Genomic DNA, 25,512 nt, shown 5'->3' with positions numbered 1-25,512 from the left:
ACGTGAAAAGGTATGTGGTCACCTTCCTGACTACTTTGGTTTTCTCTGGGTACTCAGGTTTCCTCCAAATTAAGACCCTTAGGAATCTAACATCCGGGCAAGTAAGAGTGATTAATATAAATGGAAACAACTTGCTTCATGATTATTGGAAATTAAATAAAAATATTGTGTTATAGAAAATCTGACAGCTCCATTATATTGGGCTAGTGACTTACTTCTACTTATTCATGTCTACTTACAACATTCAGATACAGGAAAACTATAATTGCATAAAATGTTGCTATCCCGTTGAATATGTCCAGTTTGGTGGTGTTGTGAGTTCATTGTTCAAATGAACACCTATATAAAGCCTATACATTTCAGGATTCCCTTTTAGTTATTCTCCTGGGGAAGATATCTTGATGTTGATTCCAAGGGTAACCTAAAGGGTCAACAGCTATCCTTCATACTGTATATTCAAAATCACTCGGGACGACTCAGTTCCTGTGAAAACATGTTGAAACAAATGTTATACACAACTTGTTTACAAATAAATATGCAATCAACATTCCTTTAATTGTCAAACATATAAAGTTCTTACTTTAAATATTGAACACACAAAAGATGGATCAGGGGTGACACCTTTCAAGGCAAAATGAACGAACAAATATCATATTACAATTGTCACTGAAATAATTGTTCAGTCCTTTTTAAAAGAAAGTATCCCATAAAAAGCACATGTTGTGATGCATTTTTCCATTCCTGTTTGAAAAAAGACCTTGACTGTGAAGCCTACATTTAACCCATGTGGTAATCTAAGAATTATAAATGATCAGCACCAAAGCCAGAATCCCTTTCATGGGCTGCAATGTTTAACAGGGGAGGTAACTGTAGAAAGGTTAGGTACCACACCCAGTAAGTGGTTGGGAGGAGAACTCTTCTACATAATACTAACCTACATGTATGTAGTAGTAAACTTTACCTGAACAGTTTTAATGATCATAACCGTATTTCCAAAACTGGTTCTCTTGACAGCTCTGCCAATATGGCTCCAAATCGTCTTTCAGTGTCAATATATTGACCAGCCTCTGTGGTAAGATTTGACCCTTCAGAAAGTTGTGTAAGTGAATGCCAGTTGTTCTACGAATAAAATTCCTGCAAAGGCGCCTCAGTGTCTGGGGATTGTCAACGTATTCATCGAGGTGGTCTTTGAGATCTTGATACATTCTGGTGTTTCTATCAAATCCCTCCAAATCTGTCATTTCCTTTAACTTTGTTCTCAAGAATTCAACATCATCTTTACAAATAGTGTGTGCAGTACGTAATGTTAACAACTGCATTTCACTATTGACTAGTGGCATGATAATCTGTGGTCTAGAGCTTTGCAGCTCTGCAGTTTGTGGTCCACTGATGTCAACATTGGCCAAAAGCATACGCAGCAGCATTGATGGGTTCATCCCTTGCCCACGAATTTGATACATTTTTGTAGCAAATACGTCTGCTCCTAGTTCAAGCAAAAGGCTAACAAGTTTGCCATTCTTTTTAACAGAAGCAGATGTGTTCCTCTGATCTGTGGCTAAATTCAGGCATGATGAACCTGTTGTTATGGCTGCATTGATGTCGTATCCAAATTCCTTCAGTTTACTTACAATTCCAAGCAGATCAATTTCAATCACATTTGTCTCCAGAAGTAGAGCAGGAAATGGAGGGACTGTTGCAAAGTCAGAGTCATTTATTTCTTTCTGTTTACGACAATAATATAATGGCTTTTCCAAGATCTTCACACATGCATCATAGTGCAACATTTTTGCCCAGTATAGTGGAGAACAAACTGTATAGTGGAAGGTATGCCGAAATCTAACATATCTAATAAGTACCTTGAGAAGGCTGGGTGAGTTTTTTAGTGTTGCCAAGGTAACCAGATTCATAAATTTTGAAAACTTTGTAATTGAATTGGCTTTTGTGGATTCAAGTAGAAACTTTGTTGTCTCAGTGGCATCTGAAAAGGGAGATAATATATTAGACGTGCATACTAATTAATGAAATTGTTAGAATCAAAAAGTGAGTGTAGTTTAGCTGTGGAAATTATGCATAGTTCAAATAATGTCCAATCAATTTATAAATCTAATATTGTATGCTATTGAATTTGCCATAGACCTAAGATATCCTGCCTATTTAACCAGGAATGAGATCATTAAACAAACCAACACTTAATTATCCACCACATCCATTTGTACATGATACATCATTGCAGTCTTTAAACAGTTGGGTACATGTATTTAAAAAATATGCATTCAAAACAATTTCCATCACTCAATACTATCTCTGCTCTGCTGTTTTCAGTCTTTTATTTTTTGTACGCTCTGAATGAATTTATGAATTAAAGTGACTAGAACCGTTTAACATGATCTTGTTGAGAAATGCACTTTTGCTATTATGCAGATAAATGTCCTACAGAATACATGTACATTATGTATGTATTGGATGTCTTGTCAGCTAGTGAAGATATAGGTGTTTTGTTCAGCAACATCATTCCATGTCATTGACCCCCAATGTTTTCATAGGCTGGACACTCATAGTACTGTAACTGATGTTGGTGATGACATCAAATATTGAAATATTAAATAGTGATCTGACAATAAACTAAGGTTCCCACAGGTTACTGTAGAGTGGACATTATTGTACACTTTCTTTCTGAAGAAGCTCATTTATTACAGCTATTCCAATTCTAAATGCTGAAACATTCCTATCTTAACAACTGACATTCACCAGCACCCAGTATAACAATTGTGTTAGGTTATACCAAACAGATAGTCAAGAATCACTGAATGATCTTACCAAGGTATATACATAAAGAAACAATGAAGTAAACCGGGAAACATTCGTAATCCACTATCAGTTTGAGGAAGTCTCTTTCTGAAGGTTGTGTGATCAAATCTTTAAGCAGTTTGACGGTTGGATCAGACTTGTGTAAGTTAAAGAAATGTGATACATCTCGATTCATAGCCAGGACTCTGCTGTCTAGTCGAACATGGTTTCTTTTGACGAGAAACTCTACACAGTCCATAGATCTGTTTTCCAGAGAAACAAGCAATGCCTTCGAGTTCATACCACTGAAACATTGTTTGTCTTTCAGTAGGTGTTCTAAAGCAGAAACATCATTCATTTGTGCTGCCAAGGTAGAGGGAGTGATATTTCCACGGTCGAAGTGTCTATCCATGTTGCCAGCCATGCTTGGAAATTTCTTTCTCAGAAAATCAATGACTTTGTATTTTCTATGCAACACTGCAGTATGAAAAGGGGAAATACTGTGATATCCAGTCTCAAAATGAAAACATAAACTGCCCACTGGAGTCAATCTATCTGACAAAATTTCTCTAAGAAGTTTGCGTTTTCCAAGAGCTGTTGCTACGTGAATAGCAGTAATGGAGGCAGTGCATGAATAGGGAATAAGGCTCTTGAGCATGTAGGACCGCACAGAACCTTCCCCTATCTCTGATGGGGAGCGGTTCATATCAATTCCAGTAGAATGTTTATGCTTTTTAAACAACTTGGTTATTGTTTCATATATATTGTCCTTGACTTCAGATTTGGCTGTAAATCCTGACGGTAACTGTGTTCCATCATAGTTCTGGAGGATGGACAGAACATGTGGACAAACCCCGAGCAGTAAGGTGGTGTGGAGCTCTGCTAGCAGGTCTTCAGTTGTCTGACCTTCACGCCCTTGTAGAGTCTCCAGTTGTCTAGAACATTCACATTCTGGGTTCTCATTCACCTTCAATTGACCCAAGCAAGCTGAAATCCAGAGAAAATAATATCAACATTTTGTTATTAAAACCTAAATACCTGTTTCAGGTAGAATAGACAATTATCATCTGTATTCTGTTTCAGGTAGAACAGACAACTGTCATCTGTGTGTTCTGTTTCAGGTAGAATAGACAATTATCATCTGTGTTCTGTTTCAGGTAGAATAGGCAATTATCTTCTGTGTTCTGTTTGGGGTAGAATAGATAATTATCATGTCTTTTCAGTTTTGAGAAAAGGCAGAAAACATGCAATCATCTCTTTTTTAAGAACAAGAAGGCCAGAGGTAGAGGGCAGGTATCGCTCACCTGAATAATTAAGCAGTCATAGCAAAATATTCTAATTAAATATTATCCTGTACTACAAATATGAAGATTCTATACTTTTCAGTTGTTCAGGAGAAGTCATTTGAAGAGTTTAACATATTTGACTCAGGTGACCTTAAAAGTAGGTCAAGGTCATTTTCGTTCTCAAATTTTGTTGGGCTCTATCCCAGGAAGCTACCAGCGAAATATGAAGATTCTTTACCTTTCAGTTCTTCAGAAGTTCTTTAATTGTTTGACACATTTGACGGCTGTGACCTTGGAAGTAGCTAGGTCAAGGTCATTTTCATTCTCAAACTTTGTCAGGCTCCTACCAATGAAGCTTTCAGCCAAATATCATGACTCTAGGCCTGTCCATTCTTTAAGAGAAGTTGTTTAAAGGAAAAGTTGACGGACGATGGACAGACGGACGACGGACGCTGAACCATGACATAAGCTCACTTGCCCTTTGGAGTGAGGGCCTTAAACACTTCACAGGTTTTCAATTTGTTTGAAAGTGAAATTAAAGGATCAGGGAAGTTTTGACTCAACTTCAATAGCTCCTTGAAGAAGAAAATTATCTTTTTACAGTCAAAGACAGCTATCATTTCTGTAGCGGAACTGGACTGGGTCGATCGTCGGCGACCAGATATTTCAATTATAGTAGAGAGTCCGTCTAGAGTTTGGAGGGTCCGGGGTTTGAACCCCCGTCTGGCCGTATATTTTCCTCTCCTGTTACATTTCCATCATTCATTATGAAGAAAGTACACGTATTGTAAGATTTTGACATCATCACAAGGAATTGCGATTGAGGTAAATTCTTGTTTCAAAGCTGCATATTGAACTCAGAAATGAACTTTGACTTACTCAGTGATATTTTTTGTCTCACAAGGTCTGGGTTCTCTTGAAGTAATCTGATGATTTCTTTCTCCGGTTTGTTCAACAGGTTCCATAGCCAGGAAGCTCCAGCAGCTAGAATATCTGACTCTAAAATTAAATTAGGTTTGTAGAGAAGTGTTATATTTTACATTTGTTTTACAAGTCTTTTTCTTTCCATTATACCATTAAGTATCAATATTTTTTTTTTAAATTTTGACTACTCAAAAAATGACACAAAATGTAGGCTTGAATAGAAAGATACAAAGTTTAGTACAATTTGTCCACAGGAACTGTCATATCTCAAAGCAGTTTTATAAGTCTCTAGGTTTATCCACAGGAACTGTCATATATCTCAAAGCAGTTTTATATAGTCTCTAAGGTTTATCCACAGGAACTGTCATATCTCAAAGCCGTTTTATTTAGTCTCTAAGGTTTATCCACAGGAACTGTCATATATCAAAGCAGTTTTATATAGTCTCTAAGGTTTATGGAAGTAGGGAAGAGGAAATCTTCTATCCAACGGTATCAAGAAAGATTTGTTACACTCAGCAGAAATATGATTTAACAACAAGAGCAAGAAGAGCTGTTGGAGAACAGCATAGCTCGCCTAAATATTGGTGAGATATGTTGTAAGATATAGTAAATATCAATAGAAACAAATGTACAGTAAAACCTTGATATAATGCCTGTCATTTCATTGCCATCTCACTTACCACAAACATATTTCAATGTCCCTTAATTATATTTTTATTAAAAATTCCTTATACATTTCCCTCGATTTATCGCCAAACCCCTTTATAAGGCCAACATTTCTTTGAAGAAATGATGGCAATATAAAAAGGTTTTGCTGTACCTTAACATGTAAGAAGAGATGACCAGCCAACGTGAAATAGTCAACAGCGTATTGATCGTGGTGACCAATCGAACACTGCACAAAAAAACTTGCCCAAACTCTTTAACCATGCAAGTCCAACTAACCAGTTAAGGGCCAGAAAATAATGAAAATATAATTCAGAACATTGCTTACACCCCATATAAATACTCCAACCTTATAATAGACAACACCCCATCGATGGTGGTGATCCAACACTACACAAAATAACTTGCCCAAAATCTTTAACTATAATTCCAACTAACCAGTTTAGACCCCTAAAATAATGTAAATATAATTCAGAACATGGCTTATAATACACTCCATATAAATACTCCAACTTAATAGTAGGCAACAGCTGCCCATTGATGGTGGTGATCCAACACTATATATATTCACAAAAAAACTTGCCCCAAAACTTTAACCAAGTCCAATTAAGCTGTTTTTGGCTCCTAAAATATGAAAAAATGGTTCAGCACATTGCTTACACTCCTTATAAATGCCTTAACCTCATAATTAATAGACAACTGTAATTGAGTGTGATGATCTAATACTGTCTGGAAATAACTTCTTTAACCTCAGAAGGTGGGACGCCGACGCCGGGGTGACTACATAATAGCCCCCCTATAATCCCTGAATAGGCGAGCTAAAAATTATGCTTGAATTTAATGTTTCAGGCAAGACTAGGGATATGTATGGTACATATCCTCGTGTTATCGGTTTCCTTGCACTTAAGAAGCATCCGCGATTTCGTACTCATATCGGTAGAAAACTGTTGAAATTACGGATGACTGTCAGAAGATATGTACACAATCTACTAATGGAAACAAAAAATAGCAACATAAAACCGTATTTTTAAAAAAACCCAGAACAAACAATTTTTAGTGAATTTCTCCCGTCGGAAGTTAAAGCCGTCATAATTTGTTTCTGCATGTGTGTCTATTTTGATTTAGTATTCAAAGAAAGATAACTTTAATATACTAGAAAGAAATTCCTCTTAGTTGCCTACACGAACAAAAGCTTCGTTTGGTATAAAAAACAACATCTATTGATTTTTCAATATGTCAATTTCAGGGATGTGTAGTGGACCACTACACACACATCCCTGGTCAATTTGAACGAATTCATGTTATTTTATTAATTAATTTATTTTATTTATTATGTAATAATAGAATCTGTTATTAATTTTTTGGTGTAGTCTTATATCGTTTTTGGTTGATAGCTAGTTATTACTCATTTTATTCTGTTTAAATTGGTGAAAATTGGAAGTTCATTGTATAACAAGGTTTACGTTTCATTGCAAACAGTGTTTTTAAAGTCTCTTTCACTCTTCAGAAGTGGAAAAAAATAGGCGAGCAAATGTGACCTCATTTACATATGACATATTCGCACGTTTGTCAGACTACAAAAACACCGGGTTCATGAATGACATACATCACTGTTTTTTTCAGGTATTGTCTAGACACCAGTTTCCACGCGTTATGTATTTCCGCGCAAACATTTTATCAAGCTATATCTCGTAACTAAGTGACCTGCTGGACACAACACAAGGATATTTTAGACGTTTGGCCATCGTCTGTAAACTGACAAAAAAAATACCGGAAGTTCATCCGGAAAACATAAGATTTAATCACCGATTAAAAAACACGCATAAATATGCAGTTTTGCTTAATGCTCTTTTTATCTTGCTCAAAATGAGCCCATACCTGAAAAAACGGTGATATATTTCATTCATGAACCAGTCTTTTTTGTAGTCTGACAAACGTACGAAAATGTCGTATGCAAATGAGGCCTCATCTCCTCGCCGATTTTTTTCCACTTCCAAAGAGCCAAGGAGACATTCTTCTATCGATAAACAGTGTTTTCAATGAAACGTAAAACTTGTAATGCAATGAACCTTCAATTTTCACCAATTTGAAACAGAACAAAATGAGAAATAACTTACCATCAACCAAAACCGATATAAGACTGCAGAAAAAAAAAATAACAGATTCTATATCATAACCACGGAATTAGTATCTTAGTCCGTGTCATAACTAAATAAATATAATAAATATTTTTTAAAAAATACATGAATTCGTTCAATTTGACATCTTGAAAAATAAATTAAAAAGGTGAAATTTAAAAAAAGTTGTTTTGATATTTAATTTGACGATTAAAGATATATTTTCTATTCCAAACAAAGCTTTTGTTCTTGCAGGTCACTGTAGAGAATTTCTTTTTAGTGTATTCGAGTTATCTTTCTTTGAACACTAAATCAAAATAGACACACGGAAACATATGACGGCTACTTCCGACGGGAGAAATTTGTTAAAAATTGTTTGTTCTGATTTTTTTTTAAATACAGTTTTATGTTGCTAGTTTTTTGTTTCCATTAGTAGATTGTATACATGTTTATGACAGTGATCCGTAATTTCAACAGTTTTCTGCCGATATGAGTACGAAATCGCGGATGCTTCTTAAGTGCGCGGAAACCGGTAACCCGAGGATATTGGGTTCATTTTGAGCAAGATAATGCTTAATTATGTTTTCCGGACGAACTTCCGATAATTTTTGTGTCAATTTACAGACAATGGCAAAACGTCTAAAAATTTCCTTGTGTAGTGTCCAGTAGGTCACGTAGTAACGAGATATAGCTTGATGAAATGGCTCCGCGGAAATATATAACGCGCGGAAACATATGACTAGACGAAACGTTAGGTACTGTAGCTGCAGGATGGTTTACATTTATACTTCAATAACGTTCAATTCGATAACTTTGATATAAATCATATTGTGAGTAGTTACTTATTCCTTACCATCGTCCATGGTGACTTTATTAGGTTTATCCATTTTCCTCACTTGGGTAATGTGGAATCAGCGACGTCATTTTCGTTGTGTATCGCAACCTGAAAAGTAGTTCCGGGTGAATAATGCGCGAACTAATATTATATAAGTTATGATGTTGTAAGACACACTGCTAATATTGTATCGTTTTATATACCGTATGTATATATTTTCACAAACGGGATGTGCAGTCATTATATTCAAACGTGTCTTTTAACTTTATTTTAGTAGTGTATGGACTATATCTTGTGTTCCGAATCGAAAGTAGAATGACTAAAAAATCTCAAAATAGACTATGAAATAGTTTCCTTGTTAATGCTGATCAAACCGTTTATTAATATGAATATTATCACCGACAACTATTTTGAATATGCATGTCGATTTGAATTCACAAAATAAAGCTGAAGTTCGTATTATACACTCTATCTAGCACTGATCACTGGTCACTGGTCGTATCTCTCGAGCGGATGTGTTGCTCCATTTCCGTGGAGTGTTTTGGTTGCAGATAGGCCGAAACCGGCAGGCCAACGCGATACGGTAGACCACAGGGGCACGCAGTGAGTAGACTCAATGTTGCATCGTTCGACTGCTGTAATGTTAGGTGCATTTGCATGTCGCATATTTGGGATGGAATGTTGTCATACTAAAATGTTTCATACTCCAGACAAAGTTGTTGAGAGGCTATCTATAGGGGATCGCTAATTGAGGCACAGGGTCACAGATAAATTTATATCTTTACCATTTAAAATTATGTATGGTGCAGTAACAAAAACCTGAAACTAAATGCGGGATTTGTTTAATATAAAGTGTTTTAATTAATAGGAGCATATTATTTAAACATTACAGATTGCCTTGATTAGCAGACATCATGGAGCATGTTGTATTGAAACACAAGAGGACAACTCTGGAAAGGGCTGAGAAGTTTATATCGGTGCATCACTTCACAGACGTCAATCTCAGAAGCAGGTATATATGATATTATTTAACGTCGCATACCATAAACATACAAACATGATTAGCTCGGATAAGAGCTATATATTTCTGCGACAAACATATAGGTATAACTTAAACAAACAAAAACAACAAGCAAATAAACATAGACCTACATGGATGAAATAAATATAGGTGATCTAAATAAAATACACAAAAGTTATATAAGAAAGGTTGGTGTTGATATAACAATATACACAGGCTACTGCACTAAAAGATTAAATGATCTATGTGTGGGGTGTCGCAGGACAGCTAGCTAGGTGGTTGGGCCAGTCCATACACTAAGCCCTATTTAACACCAAATCATAAAATAATAATGCAGTCATTTTTAAATGGACTTAAAAAGAGAACACAAAATAATAAGCAACACAATAAAAGCAACATTCAATCAATGACAAAAACAGGCTCGGTTTAAAAGGTGTGTTGCATTAATAACACTGATATAAAACCCATGACAATTAACTAAAAACATTTAGTCATGGAGGATATCACAGAGTTCACACAAATTTAGCATGCAAACAAAAATGAAAGCACATAGATGACTGGTTTGAAGATAAAAAAAATCACATTTATTTATAGAACACAATTGATCTGTTAATTTACACTTTCGAATGAGAGCTAATATAGCTAATTTTATAATAATGACCTGGAGTCACAACTTGAATCTCACTATATATAAATGTACATGTACAAACGATGTACACTATCTGTGCAGTAAGTGTTTCACAGAACAGCCCTCAGTAATATATAGTTTCAATACAAAATGAATTGTCCAAAGATGTCAACTAAAGCTTCTGTATTTACTTCATGTTTGGTTTTGGTAAGGTGTCAGATTCTGTGATGAAGATTGTGATTAAAATCTGTACAAATTTATTTATAAAATTTAATTGATTAAATCATTATGGAACATTTAGTTTATATATATATGATAGACAGCTATAGCGTAATTAGACATAAGACTAAACATTAATTGATATAATATTGTTTCTTTTACAGATTGTATCCTAAGAAAGCAAGTTTGGCATCTATATCGCACTTTGAGGCTCCAGACAGAATTCCTGTACAGGAAGCTTTAGCAGGAACATACAAGGAAGTTAAGATCGGACAGTCATTTGGACCAACGTACGTTTCATATTTATCTGACGATCTTCGATGATTGATTGTCATTGCATGCTGTGCTTACAAACTCTATAATGATTGAACATTTTTTTTCAATTTCGTGCTGGTATGAACATTGAAAAAGTGCCGTTCAATCCTAATATTCTAAATTCTAAATTTTACATTTCCTGATATAATTCTACATTCTAAATTTTTAATTAGTATTGACCTAAATACAAATATTCCCTTATATTTCCGATATTGAAGTGTTCATGTCGATTAAGAGCTAACAAGATTCCTGTAACAGCCTTACGTCATCAAAATCCTTGCTAATCTAGCAGTTGTCTCATGTTATCCGAGGCAGGAGAGATTGGCTTCGAAATGATGCTGATCTAATTGTGTTCATTGCCCTATGAAATTATGAATGCAATTTCTCATAGAGGAACTTGCAGTGGAAATTTAAATATATATGTATTTAAATCCTACTTACAATCCATGCTATCAAAGTCAGGTAATAACATATAATGGAATGCAAAAATCAATTCTGTATAACGCTTTGGAGTCACCCTCATTAATGTTAAATAAGATGTGGTAAATAATGTGCCAATTTAAAAGGTCGATTGGTTTTCTGAAAACATGTAATGCTTTAAACATTTGAGTATTCTTCTTAATGCTGTATTTAGTAACCCTGATTTCAAATATGCTTTTAAATATTTCAACTGTCATTCTCTTAATAAATTAGCATTGCTATAAAGATGCAGTTAGAAGCATATTTTTCATACAATTTCTCTTTCATATAGATTATAAGTAGACCTACTTGTATGTTTGTAATTAGAGGAATATGATTTTCTGTCTGGATCTGTAATCATACTTAATATTCGTTGATATAACTTATAAGGCATTTGATGATTATATACACCCAATAAGGTGTCTATTGCAATGTTCTCAGTTGGTCAACACATTGGTTCTGCCTGGACATCGTAGTGCCTGAAGACTGGACGGGACAGGAAGTATGTCTGCTGTGGAACTCTAACTCTGAGGCTCTGGTCTGGAGGGACAGCACACCTGTTCAGGTGGTTAAATAATTCTCAAGCTAGGTCAATATATATAATATACTGAGACAACACACATGTCGAGGTAGTTTAACCATCTTCCAGCACGTTCAGTTGACTGAGGCACTTGTCTGGGAGGTCGACAGCACGCTAGTTCACGTACCATAGTCAAAACATCCTCAAACTAGGTTATCAGGAGTGACAGCACACCATTTAAGGTTGTTAAACAATCCTCTTGCTTCATGCAATAGCTAAGTCAATTCTCCTCTGGAGAGACAGCACACCAGTTCAGGTAAATGAACCATCCTCCAGCTAGGTCATTTAATTGAAGCACTCCTTAGGAGGGACGTACAGCACTCTAGTTCAGGAAGTTAAACCATCCTCCAGCTAGGTCAATTTACTAAATAATGATAAATAATAGTAATTTGGGGTTCTTAAATAACGTTTTATCACAACCTAGTCGTAGGTCATCTCAAAGCGGTTCACAAATTATTATCCATGGTTATAGGGCCTATTGCAATCATCCAATACTTTTATCAACTCCCTGGGAAACATATAGGTGGTGCTGCCATTCGGCACTCACAGCTAGCATTCAACAATTCTAGCACTGCCCAACCGAATACTCATTTACAGCTGAGTAGATCGAATGGAACAAGCTGAGTAAGTATCTTAATCAAGGATACAATACAGTGCCGTACCGTGACTCGAACCCGCAACCCTTCAGGCACAAGCCCGGCGTCCTACCACTAGACTATGTTGCCTCCTCTGAGGGACAACACACTAGTACTAGTTCAGGTAGTTCAACCATCCTCCAGCTAGGTCATTTAACTGAGGTACTCCTTTGCAGGGACATGTATGCAGCCATTTCTGGGTGTAGACCATATGTAAAATATGCGAGGTTATATTCTCAGTGTTTACATACATACATGCATTTACAAGTAAATGAAACTGAAGAAATACAGGGAATGTATGTCATCACGACATATATCTAGTTTGAATAGATTAGATCAGAAAATTGATGAGTTTGACTAAGCCTTTGATTGAACAAATAGGTTTAAAACCCCTAAATGGATTGCTGTAACAATGTGATGCCATAGTATCATCAAAATCTCACTCTCTGGAAGGCCAGTCTCAAACCTTCGCAAACCAAGTCTCATGGTCTCCATTTGGTCAGGTATGGTATTATGTAAATGATCTTGAATAATTTCAAAATATATTCCTGAGATCAATTTCATTTTTCTATGCCTTTCAAACCAGTCGCAATATTGTATAGGTTTCTTAATATGGAACTCTTTTGATTTAATTGTCACAGTAAGGTAGCATGTATACAGTCTTGTGTCTTTTTTTGTAAAAAGTTTCATAGAAATGTCTTTAAATACATGTTTTACAATGCAATAAACTTAAAGACAGCAACAACCACTTAATGTTTCACTTAGTGTTTATTTGTTTGTACTATACAGGGTTTGAGTGGGGAACACAACAGGCATTCCTTCCCCTTGGCTAATGGTCCAATATGGAAGAACCAATGCAGGTTTGTGACAGACTTATTACCAATATTAACTATCAAATGGTTGAAGTAATGTATTATAAAATTTTGGACTTTTTTAATGCTGATTATCAATGAGGTATGAACCTGAAAAAGTTCTATTGTTCGCGGCGAAAGCGTGGTCAATATAGATTTTTTTGAGTTTATATCACTTCATATTTACTATCACAAAAAATTGTAACTGCTATATTGTATATGCTTCAGCAATATAATTTGAAAACCAATCTAGCAGATCAGATTCACTAGAGTATTTGAAACATTTTCTGATGCCATTGAGGTATTGTGTGATGACTATCATTGGCATCAAATCAAAACAACTCGCTGAAGGTTACAGAGATGTGAAAGTCTTGGACACGTGTACAAAGGACTAGGTGTTTACATCTGAGATTTATCTTCCAAATCACAATAGAGTTTAAAATATCCTGAAATTAAATCGTAAACCGGGGTATCTCCTACATCTATATCATGTAAGTATCTGAATAATTACTGTTTATTTCTGTTGTCTTGAAGACATGTCTTTCGTCGACATCTCAATGAGTTGTTGACAGAATTTCACAAGCTTCGTAACCTTTGATCACTTTACTACTGTATGTCACCAGACAGACGATCCATATAGAGATGGCCTGTAATGGTTTGTTTGGAGCTGGTGATAATGGCATGATCGAACGTCCAGACCCCAATCGTTACTTCACCCTGGCACAGGCGGAGATTGCTGTGTTTGACCGCAGAATCTACAATCTTATCATGGATGTGGAGATGCTACATGACATGGCAAAGGTGAGATACATAAGCCAATAGTTTATGCAGAACTAAAAATTCTTTTAGGAGAGTTGATGATCATCTCAGATAAAAATATTTGGGAAAAGAACTGAGTTTTCCAGTTCTCTTCAGTGTCAAAACCAACCACACTCTTCACTTGTGTGAACTCCTCTATTCCACCCCACTTGTGTGAACTCCTCTATTCCATCCCACCTTTTGCTGACAGGGAATTCCCCAGGTTCAATTTTTGGACTTTGCTCCATAGCAATAGTAAACTTTTTTGATGATGAGGACTAAATTAACATAGTACAGTAAAAGTCGATCAAGATATCTTATCAATTAAGACATCCTCATGCATATGATAAAAGGGATTATCTTATTTAGTCTTTGAAATAATTTGATATGGAATTTTTTCTCAGCACTTACCAGAAAACACCGAGCGAGGCTATCAGGCTTTGTTTACTGTGAACAAACTCATCAACACATGTAACGTGGAGGATTCATCTACCTACCAGAGGTCAGTGGTCCCATTATATCTTACCACAGGTCAGCGGTCCCATTATATCTTACCACAGGTCAGCGGTCCCATTATATCTTACCACAGGTCAGCGGTCTCATTATAACTTACCACAGGGCAGCGGTCTCATTATATCTTACCACAGGTCAGCGGTCCCATTATATCTTACCACAGGTCAGCGGTCCCATTATATCTTACCACAGGTCATGCAGTCGTCCTGTTATATCTTACAACAGGTCAGTGGTCCCATTATATCTTACCACAGGTCAGCGGTCCCATTATATCTTACCACAGGTCAGCGGTCCCATTATATCTAACAACAGGTCAGTGGTCCCATTATATCTTACCACAGGTCAGTGGTCCCATTATATCTTACCACAGGTCAGTGGTCCCATTATATCTTACCACAGGTCAGTGGTCCCATTATATCTTACCACAGGTCAGTGGTCCCATTATATCTTACCACAGGTCAGTGGTCCCATTATATCTTACCACAGGTCAGTGGTCCCATTATATCTTACCACAGGTCAGTGGTCCCATTATATCTTACCACAGGTCAGTGGTCCCATTATATCTAACAACAGGTCAGTGGTCCCATTATATCTTACCACAGGTCAGTGGTCCCATTATATCTTACCACAGGTCAGTGGTCCCATTATATCTTACCACAGGTCAGTGGTCCCATTATATCTTACCACAGGTCAGTGGTCCCATTATATCTTACCACAGGTCAGTGGTCCCATTATATCTTACCACAGGTCAGTGGTCCCATTATATCTTACCACAGGTCAGTGGTCCCATTATATCTTACCACAGGTCAGTGGTCCCATTATATCTTACCACAGGTCAGTGGTCCCATTATATCTAACAACAGGTCAGCGGTCCCATTATATCTAACAACAGGTCAGTGGTCCCATTATATCTAACCACAGGTCAGCGGTCCCATTATATCTAACAACAGGTCAGTGGTCCCATTATATCTAACGACAGGTCAGCGGTCTCATTATAACTTACAACAGATCAGCGGTCTCATTATAACTTACCACAGATCAGTGGTCCCATTATATCTAACCACAGGTCAGCGGTCCCATTATATCTAACAACAGGGCAGTGGTCCCATTATATCTAACAACAGGTCAGCGGTCCCATTATATCTAACAACAGGTCAGTGGTCCCATTATATCTAACGACAGGTCAGCGGTCTCATTATAACTTACAACAGATCAGCGGTCTCATTATAACTTACCACAGGTCAGAGGTCCCATTATATCTTGCCACAGGTCAGTGGTCGGGGTATATCTTACCACAGGACAGCGGTCCCATTATATCTCACCACAGGTCAGTGGGCCCATTATATCTTACCACAGGACAGTTGTCCCATTATATCTTAACACAGGTCAGGGGTCCCATTATATCTCACCACAGGTCAGTGGGCCCATTATATCTTACCACAGGTCAGTGGTCCCATTATATCTTACATCAGGTCAGTTGTCCCATTATATCTTACCACAGGTCAGCGGTCCCATTATATCTTACCACAGGTCAGTGGTCCCATTATATCTTACCACAGGTCAGCGGTCCCATTATATCTAACAACAGGTCAGTTGTCCAATTATATCTTACAACAGTCTGAGCAAGTACACTTTAATCTGTGGAAAAGTAAGGAATAAATGTTCTGCATGCAGCTAAAATAGACCAGCCATAAGCTATTAACAGCTGTTTCTTATGATATAGTGGTTATATACCAGTAAATTTGATCATTCTTACATTTTCATTGGAACATGCATGTATATGTTGGCAAACAGCAGAAAGCATAACAAGAATGAGATGTCTTCTAGCATTGTTTACTGATGTTTCCTGTAGTATATTCCTTTGAATTAGTTCTTACTTTTATTTGCCATATACATGTACCTTCACATGTTGAAGACACATTATCATGTATTCAAAGTTTTAGAATTTTTGGAATTATTGCCTTATCTTAATATTATCAAACTTTGTATGTGTACAAATGTGATCTTCTGTTTTTTTTCTAGAGCCCATGCAATAGCAGAAGAGTTTTTTAAACAAGGCAATGGGGCAAGTCAGCACACTCTCCATGCTATGGGGCATGCTCACATAGACACAGGTAAACAACTTGTGAAGTCACTTTCCATGCTATAGAAAAAGTTAACATAATAAACATGTCACACATGCAATACGTTGTACATTGTACTTTGGACATGCTCGCATGTACATAGATATAGTATTCTTCAAATGGCCTTAGCAATATTTTTATGCCCTTGACCCATGTCCTGTTAATTATTTAGTGCCTTTTTCTGAAGGTTTGGTTTGTTTTGATATATGTTAAAGCTTGGCTGTGGCCGTATGCTGAGACAATCAGGAAGTGTGCGAGGAGCTGGTCATGTACGCTACAGCTGATGGAACAGTACCCAGACTTCACCTTCACTTGCTCTCAGGTAAATAATGTACTCGCATGTAACTTATGTAACTTACTTGTATGTCTCAGGCATGTAACACACATGTATGTCTCAGGTATGTAACACACACATATGTCTCAGGTATGTAACACACACATTTGTCTCAGGTATGTAACACACACATATGTCTCGGGTATGTAACACACACATATTTCTCTTTCCTGGACAGGTGTGTGTGCACTTTTACCGGTGTGAGATTTCCTTGTCTCACCCTAGAGTTGAGACGAGGGGATTCCCCGATTCATAACAATGATATAACATCACTTCAACAATACAATGACATCATGTCGACAATCCATCAACGTCACGTCAACCCTGAATTTAGCCTGCAAAGTTAACATTACATTGTGTATATGATACACAATGGGGGAACAGGGTCAGAGAAAAAGAATAATTCACCTTCTTGGGGGTGAGAGTTTCTATAAGTCTCAGGTATGTAACACACACACACATCTCAGGTACATAACATACCTACAATGTATATGTCTCAGGTACATAACATACACATATGTCTCAGGTATGTAACACACACACATATATCAGGCACATAACATACCTACAATGTATATGTCTCAGGTACATAACATACACATATGTCTCAGGTACATAACATACACATATTTCTCAGTTATATAATATACACATATATCTCAGGTATATAATATACACATATGTCTCAGGTACATAACATACACATATGTCTCAGGTACATAACATACACTTAGTCTCAGGTATATAATGTACACATATGTCTCATGTATATAATATACACATATTTCTCAGGTGTATAATATACACATATGTCTCAGGTACATAATATACACATATGTCTCAGTTATATAATGTACACATATGCCTCAGGTGTATAATATACACATATGTCACAGGTGTATAATATACACATATGTCTCAGGTAAATAACATACACATATGTCTCAGTTATATAATGTACACATATGTCTCATGTATATAATATACACATATTTCTCAGTTAGATATCAGGTACATACAGTAATGTACATGTATGTCTCAGGTACATAATGTACACATTTATCTCTCAGGTGATTAAACAGATTTGCAGTCAGTTTAATAAACTACAAATGTTTGTAGTCATCGACCTGTATATGTCAGACAACTTTAATTTACATTCAATTTTTAGTGCATTGATCCATTAATTTGTACCATATATATTCACAGTTCGATTGTAACTGCTAAAACCCTGAATGTGAATACTGTTAAATATCTGCAATGAAATGGTGTTTTTGTCAGTCATAGTTATATCTTGAATGTTTTGAGTACAGACTGTGTTCTGTTTCTAGGCTCAACAGTTTGAGTGGGTGAAGCAACACTATCCTGTGATGTATGACAAGATCAAGTCGTATGTACAGAGGGGGCGCTTCATACCTGTGGGTGGTACGTGGGTGGAAATGGTAGGTACAGATCTAGAGGGGGCACGCATTACCTGTGGGTGGTACGTGGATGGAAATGGTAGGTACAGAGGGGGTGCTTCATACTTGTGAGTGGTACTTGGGTGGAAATGGTAGGTACAGAGGGGGTGCTTCATACCTGTGGGTGGAAATGGTAGGTACAGAGGGGGTGCTTCATACCTGTGAGTGGTACTTGGGTGGAAATGGTAGATACAGAGGGGGTGCTTCATACCTGCGTGTGGAAATGGTAGGTACAGAGTTGGTGCTTCATACCTGTGGGTGGTACATGGGTGGAAATGGTAGGTACAGAGGGGGTGCTTCATACCTGTGGGTGGTACATGGGTGGAAATGGTAGGTACAGAGGGGGTGCTTCATACCTGTGGGTGGTACATGGGTGGAAATGGTAGGTACAGAGGGGGTGCTTCATACCTGTGGGTGGTACATGGGTGGAAATGGTAGGTACAGAGGGGGTGCTTCATACCTGTGGGTGGTACATGGGTGGAAATGGTAGGTACAGAGGGGGTGCTTCATACCTGTGGGTGGTACATGGGTGGAAATGGTAGGTACAGAGGGGGTGCTTCATACCTGTGGGTGGTACATGGGTGGAAATGGTAGGTACAGAGGGGGTGCTTCATACCTGTGGGTGGTACATGGGTGGAAATGGTAGGTACAGAGGGGGTGCTTCATACCTGTGGGTGGTACATGGGTGGAAATGGTAGGTACAGAGGGGGTGCTTCATACCTGTGGGTGGTACATGGGTGGAAATGGTAGGTACAGAGGGGGTGCTTCATACCTGTGGGTGGTACATGGGTGGAAATGGTAGGTACAGAGGGGGTGCTTCATACCTGTGGGTGGTACATGGGTGGAAATGGTAGGTACAGAGGGGGTGCTTCATACCTGTGGGTGGTACATGGGTGGAAATGGTAGGTACAGAGGGGGTGCTTCATACCTGTGGGTGGTACATGGGTGGAAATGGTAGGTACAGAGGGGGTGCTTCATACCTGTGGGTGGTACATGGGTGGAAATGGTAGGTACAGAGGGGGTGCTTCATACCTGTGGGTGGTACATGGGTGGAAATGGTAGGTACAGAGGGGGTGCTTCATACCTGTGGGTGGTACATGGGTGGAAATGGTAGGTACAGAGGGGGTGCTTCATACCTGTGGGTGGTACATGGGTGGAAATGGTAGGTACAGAGGGGGTGCTTCATACCTGTGGGTGGTACATGGGTGGAAATGGTAGGTACAGAGGGGGTGCTTCATACCTGTGGGTGGTACATGGGTGGAAATGGTAGGTACAGAGGGGGTGCTTCATACCTGTGGGTGGAAATGGTAGGTACAGAGGGGGTGCTTCATACCTGTGGGTGGTATGTGGGTGGAAATGGTAGGTACAGAGGGGGTGCTTCATACCTGTGGGTGGTATGTGGGTGGAAATGGTAGGTACAGAGGGGGTGCTTCATACCTGTGGGTGGTATGTGGGTGGAAATGGTAGGTACAGAGGGGGTGCTTCATACCTGTGGGTGGTACGTGGGTGGAAATGGTAGGTACAGAGGGGGTGCTTCATACCTGTGGGTGGTACATGGGTGGAAATGGTAGGTACAGAGGGGGTGCTTCATACCTGTGGGTGGTACATGGGTGGAAATGGTAGGTACAGAGGGGGTGCTTCATACCTGTGGGTGGTACATGGGTGGAAATGGTAGGTACAGAGGGGGTGCTTCATACCTGTGGGTGGTACATGGGTGGAAATGGTAGGTACAGAGGGGGTGCTTCATACCTGTGGGTGGTACATGGGTGGAAATGGTAGGTACAGAGGGGGTGCTTCATACCTGTGGGTGGTACATGGGTGGAAATGGTAGGTACAGAGGGGGTGCTTCATACCTGTGGGTGGTACATGGGTGGAAATGGTAGGTACAGAGGGGGTGCTTCATACCTGTGGGTGGTACATGGGTGGAAATGGTAGGTACAGAGGGGGTGCTTCATACCTGTGGGTGGTACATGGGTGGAAATGGTAGGTACAGAGGGGGTGCTTCATACCTGTGGCTGGAAATGGTAGGTACAGAGGGGGTGCTTCATACCTGTGTGTGGAAATGGTAGGTACAGAGGGGGTGCTTTATACCTGTGGGCGGTACATGGGTGGAAATGGTAGGTACAGAGGGGGTGCTTCATACATGTGTGTGGTACGTGGGTGGAAATAGTAGGTCAAAGGGGGCACTTCATACCTGTGGATGGTACGGAAATGGTAGGTACAAAGGAGACGCTTCATACCTGTGGGTGGAAATGGTAGGTACAGAGGGGGCGTTTCATACCTGTTTGTGGTACGAGGGTGGAAATGGTAAGTACAAAGGAGGCGCTTCATACCTGTGGGTGGAAATGGTAGGTACAGAGGGGGTGCTTCATACCTGTGGGTTGCAGGTGGGTGGAAATAGTAGGTCAAAGGGGGCATTTCATACCTGTGGATGGTACATAGGTGGAAATGGTAGGTACAAAGGGGCGCTTCATACCTGTGGGCGGAAATGGTAGGTACAAAGGGGCGCTTCATACCTGTGGGTGGTACTTGAGTGGAAATGGTAAGTAAAGACTACAGGTTTATGCCTCAATTCCCATCAGTTCATGCTAGTACAGAAGTTAAGGTACAGGTCCTCAGATAATCTGTACAACATCACTACCTCAGACTGTTAGATCATTTTCAAACTTTCAATGATTTAGATTGGCAGGAAAGATAAAATTTGATTCAAACCAAATCTTTTGTAGGATCTGACATGTCATTTTAATAGTAGTAGACATGTTCTTTTCAGACAATCTATAAAAGTTTGACACTGTTTAAGTAACATGTCTTCAATAATTGATCATGGAAGATTTTATAAAGTGGTTCTGTTAATTAAACTAAGACTGTTACATTTACTTCTTTGTGTTGGAAACTGAAATACGTCAGTAACATTTTCATATCTCCTAACAGGATGGAAACCTTCCCAGCGGAGAGTCCTTTATTAGACAGTTCCTGTATGGACAGCTGTTCTTTCAAAAAGAGTTTGGCAAAACATGCTCAGAGGTAATGACATTCATACACTGTACTACATAAATTTCCCCCCAAATAATAGAATATTCTTTTATATTCATTATATTTCTCGTAATGCTTTAGATATTATTTCTCATATTTTTTGGAAGTTTAATTTCTTGTGTTGTTTTACATTTAATTTGGAGCAGATCTTTATTAGATAAAAATTAGCTGAATATTGATATATCTTCTGTATTTAATGCTGTAGTGGTTTTTTTCTTCAAATTATTAGTAAAGAGGTCTGTTTCTGATTTGATTGCTACTTAAAGATGTTTATACATGTAATGTGAAAGATGTTTATACATGTAATGTGAAAGATGTTTATACATGTGAAAGATGTTTATACATGTAATGTGAAAAATGTTTATGCATGTAATGTGAAACATGTTTATACATGTAATGTGAAAGATGTTTATACATGTAATGTGAAAGATGTTTATACATGTAATGTGAAAAATGTTTATGCATGTAATGTGAAACATGTTTATACATGTAATGTGAAAGATGTTTATACATGTAATGTGAAACATGTTTTTACATGTAATGTGAAACATGTTTATACATGTAATGTGAAACATGTTTATGCATGTAATGTGAAACATGTTTATACATGTAATGTGAAAGAAACTTTAATGCAATGTTTATGATGCTACAGAAAACTAAAAAAACTGAGACTAAAAACTAAACAATGACCGCTACATATATTATACAATGTTATAGTTTTGGTTGCCAGACACATTTGGATACTCCGCTCAGCTTCCGCAGATCATGAATATCTGTAACATCAAACGCTTCCTTACTCAGAAGCTCAGCTGGAGTCTCATCAACAAGTTTCCTGTAAGTTTCTATAAACCCCATGCAATGCAGTGTAACACTTTACTTAACCAATCACCCCTGAAATTTCATAATGAACATTTCCAACCTTTGAATTGGGAGAGTTCAAATGTGTCTTCAGGGTGAATGAGTTAAGCAGCCTCAGCCTTCCAAAGCCAAGAAGTTGATTGTTGATAAGCTGACCTCAGACTTTGATAAGCTGACCTCAGACTTTGATAAGCTGACCTCAGACTTTGATAAGCTGACCTCAGACTTTGATAAGCTGACCTCAGACTTTGATAAGCTGACCTCAGACTTTGATAAGCTGACCTCAGACTTTGATAAGCTGACCTCAGACTTTGATAAGCTGACCTCAGACTTTGATAAGCTGACCTCAGACTTTGATAAGCTGACCTCAGACTTTGATAAGCTGACCTCAGACTTTGATAAGCTGACCTCAGACTTAGATATGACCAGTGAGAACATCACTTAGTGTTATACTATATAGCAAGTTATTTATGTGGGCTTCAAGTTTTGTAGGGTTTTGACACGAAATAAGAAAACTAAACTTACCCAGATAAGATTAACACAAATACTCTTCTTCAATAAGAAGTGATCTTATTCTCTTCTACCTCATAGGAAAATTCCAATGCACTTAATTTCCTTATCATAACTTTGTTTGTACACATTTAATAATCAGAGAAAGTCTGTGTCAATTTGTACCTCCTGAATGTGCTGGTGTATATTATGATATAACATGCCTCTTCAACAAATGTATTAATGTGTCCTTTTCCAGCACCACACATTTTGGTGGCAGGGTATTGATGGCAGCAAAGTCCTGACACATTTCCCACCCGGTGATTCGTACGAGATGAAAGGCCATGTCAAAGAGGTACTGACCTTTACCGACCTCTGCAAATGGAATATAAGACTTCATTATGAAGCTAGAGTATACATCTTAATAGATGATGGTACAAATGGAAAATTAATCAAAATGGTGTTTTTTTTCACAAACTTATGGTCAAAACATTAGTAAAGTAATACTACATAGATCAAGTTTAAAGAGAGATCAGTAGATTTGTTGTCAAAGGCTCAACAGCAATATGTTGTAATAGTACAGTTACACATGGTGTACTGCATATTGCTGTATTTTTTAATTTCGTATTATATTATTTCAAATAATCAGCAATAGAATAAAACATTTAATTTGATTGATTGAAATCAGTCACAGTTGAGTAAACCTTAAAACTTTAAAATATGTTAAATTTGACCATAATCGTTATACTTCTTTTTCCTAAGTCAGTAAGTTGAAACATTGTTAAATGCAAGCAAGTCTTTGATTGGAGTTGTTTTTGAGGATGTTTATATTTATTATTAATCACTGTGATGATGTTTGTATGTCCAGGTTCTCTTTACTCTGAGTAACTACCGAGACAAGGGACGGTCTGGTCACAGTATGTACCTGTTTGGTTACGGTGACGGTGGCAATGGACCCTCGTAAGATATCTCTTCTTTAATCTTTATCCCTTGATTGAGATTTCTATTATTAATTGTATGGTATTTTGTTAATAAATTAAATTTACATCTTCAAGATACTAAACCAGTTTCTGACCTTCCATTTTGAATTGAACTTAATATAAAATAATATTGATGTGCTTCATTTACTGTTTGCTTTAAGTTTCGTTTTTAGCTCACCTGGCACGAAGTGCCAAGTGAGCTTATGCCNATTCTGATCAGATCAATTTTTGAATCATAATACTGGTAAATTGAATAAAAGTCACATATAGAAGAAATTATTTGCGACATTTCACCTGCATTTGTACATAGAAGATCATTTTATGTGGCAGGGAGAACATGTTACAGAGACTGAGTAGGATAGAGGATACGGATGGTCTCCCAAGGTTGGTAACTCTTATTATCCAAGGTGTTTAATGCTTCACCATTGTTGAAGATCACTGATACTGGAAGACTTGAACATTATTTTCAGGTGACATTATAATAAGCTTTAGAATGTCCATGTTTATTCAATGTGTGTTCATTTTGCTGTGCATAATTGGCCTCAATCATAATCCTTCTCCCATGGTAGGTAACTCTTTTCCAAGGTCAATACTCTTTCTTCAAGAAATTTAAGGTACCTCTTCTTTCAGGGAACATGTATATTGCAATAATTTGTATAAAGTTATTGTTTGGGTGTATAACACTGTTTATATGGATGAACTTCATGTGTTTTGGTGTGTGATGATTTAATTGCTGTGGATATGAATAGTGTCTTTTAAATTTACTTCATGATTTTTTTTAAATTTTGGAACATTTATTTTATGTTCAGTTGTGCTTTCCATTCATGAATATCAAAACATTGCGTGAGATCTATTACTCTGTTTATGGACAGGGTTAGGATGAGTACCCCTGATGAGTATTTCTCCACGGTTGAGAAGAACGATGGTGATAAGTTATGTAAATGGACAGGAGAGCTATACCTTGAGCTTCACAATGGCACATACACAACCCATGCCAAGGTAATTAACAACCATTTTCTACGTTTATTTGACTGTTTTACATAACCCTTATCAGAATTTCATTGGGCGTTTTTAGGTCACCTGAGCCTGATACTGGCAAAGGGATTTCATTAATATTTCATGGGAAGGTTACATGACATCTCCCTGACCAAGTGGTTATTTTTCGGGTCGATCAGAAATCCAATATGGCCGCCACGGCCGCCATTTTGAAAAACTTTCAAACTTAAAGTCAAGTTCTGCTGGGCCGATTGAACTGAAACTTTGTAGGAATGATCGACTCATGGTCCTGACAAAATGTTGTTATTTTTCGGGTCTATCAGAAATCCAATATGGCCGACACAGCCGCCATTTTGAAAAACCATTTCAAACTTAAAGTCAAGTTCTACTGAGCCGATTAAACTGAAACTTTGTAGGAATGATCGACTCATGATCCTGACAAAGTGTTGTTATTTTTCGGGTCGATCAGAAATCCAATATGACCGCCACGGCCGCCATTTTGAAAAACTATTTTAAACTTAAAGTCAAGTTCTACTGGGCTGATTAAACTGAAACTTTGTAGGAATGATCGACTCATGGTCCTGACAAAGTGTTGTTATTTTTCGGGT

General features: G+C 37.7%; 2 protein-coding genes across 3 annotated transcripts in view; one reads left to right on the top strand and one right to left on the bottom strand.

Moving 5' to 3' along the window:
• Positions 1–397: 397 nt before the first annotated feature.
• Positions 398–8,753, bottom strand: LOC110456472. Its single transcript, XM_021507250.1, has 5 exons — positions 8,634–8,753; positions 4,953–5,072; positions 2,818–3,774; positions 962–1,978; positions 398–483 (listed from the first exon to the last, which is right to left on the bottom strand). The coding sequence occupies exons 1-4, from the start codon at positions 8,665–8,667 to the stop codon at positions 972–974; spliced, it is 2,118 nt and encodes a 705-aa protein (XP_021362925.1). The 5' UTR covers positions 8,668–8,753; the 3' UTR covers positions 398–483; positions 962–971.
• Positions 8,754–9,171: 418 nt separating this feature from the next.
• LOC110456410 (alpha-mannosidase 2C1-like) overlaps positions 9,172–25,512 on the top strand; it is a 66,065-nt gene continuing 49,724 nt past the window's right edge. Inside the window, exons 1-16 of one of the 2 annotated variants that reach the window (XM_021507147.1) lie at positions 9,172–9,218; positions 9,508–9,627; positions 10,648–10,773; positions 11,699–11,822; positions 13,262–13,332; positions 13,947–14,124; positions 14,526–14,623; positions 16,657–16,748; positions 16,973–17,079; positions 18,420–18,530; positions 21,480–21,572; positions 22,299–22,415; positions 23,188–23,283; positions 23,797–23,888; positions 24,239–24,292; positions 24,781–24,907. In XM_021507147.1, coding sequence (XP_021362822.1) covers positions 9,530–9,627; positions 10,648–10,773; positions 11,699–11,822; positions 13,262–13,332; positions 13,947–14,124; positions 14,526–14,623; positions 16,657–16,748; positions 16,973–17,079; positions 18,420–18,530; positions 21,480–21,572; positions 22,299–22,415; positions 23,188–23,283; positions 23,797–23,888; positions 24,239–24,292; positions 24,781–24,907 — 1,584 coding nt within the window. In that variant the 5' untranslated portion in view covers positions 9,172–9,218; positions 9,508–9,529. Of the gene's footprint in view, positions 9,263–9,507; positions 9,628–10,647; positions 10,774–11,698; positions 11,823–13,261; positions 13,333–13,946; positions 14,125–14,525; positions 14,624–16,656; positions 16,749–16,972; positions 17,080–18,419; positions 18,531–21,479; positions 21,573–22,298; positions 22,416–23,187; positions 23,284–23,796; positions 23,889–24,238; positions 24,293–24,780; positions 24,908–25,512 lie in introns of both variants that reach the window. The other variant, XM_021507148.1, reaches the window with a different exon arrangement.

Source organism: Mizuhopecten yessoensis, unplaced genomic scaffold (assembly GCF_002113885.1).
Source record: "Mizuhopecten yessoensis strain PY_sf001 unplaced genomic scaffold, ASM211388v2 scaffold8745, whole genome shotgun sequence".
NCBI lineage: Eukaryota > Metazoa > Mollusca > Bivalvia > Pectinida > Pectinidae > Mizuhopecten > Mizuhopecten yessoensis.
The sequence above is the reverse complement of the archived record's forward strand: the minus strand, read 5'-3'. Positions and strand labels throughout refer to the sequence as shown.

What these genes read in the sequence shown, in the direction of transcription:
- LOC110456472 (XM_021507250.1), bottom strand. Translation starts at nt 8,667, where the DNA reads ATGGATAAACCTAATAAAGTCACCATGGACGATG. An exon ending in TAAAGTCACCATGGACGATG is followed by an intron (nt 5,073 to 8,633) that starts GTAAGGAATAAG and finishes ATTTAATTTTAG; the next exon opens with AGTCAGATATTCTAGCTGCT. An exon ending in GAGACAAAAAATATCACTGA is followed by an intron (nt 3,775 to 4,952) that starts GTAAGTCAAAGT and finishes TCTGGATTTCAG; the next exon opens with CTTGCTTGGGTCAATTGAAG.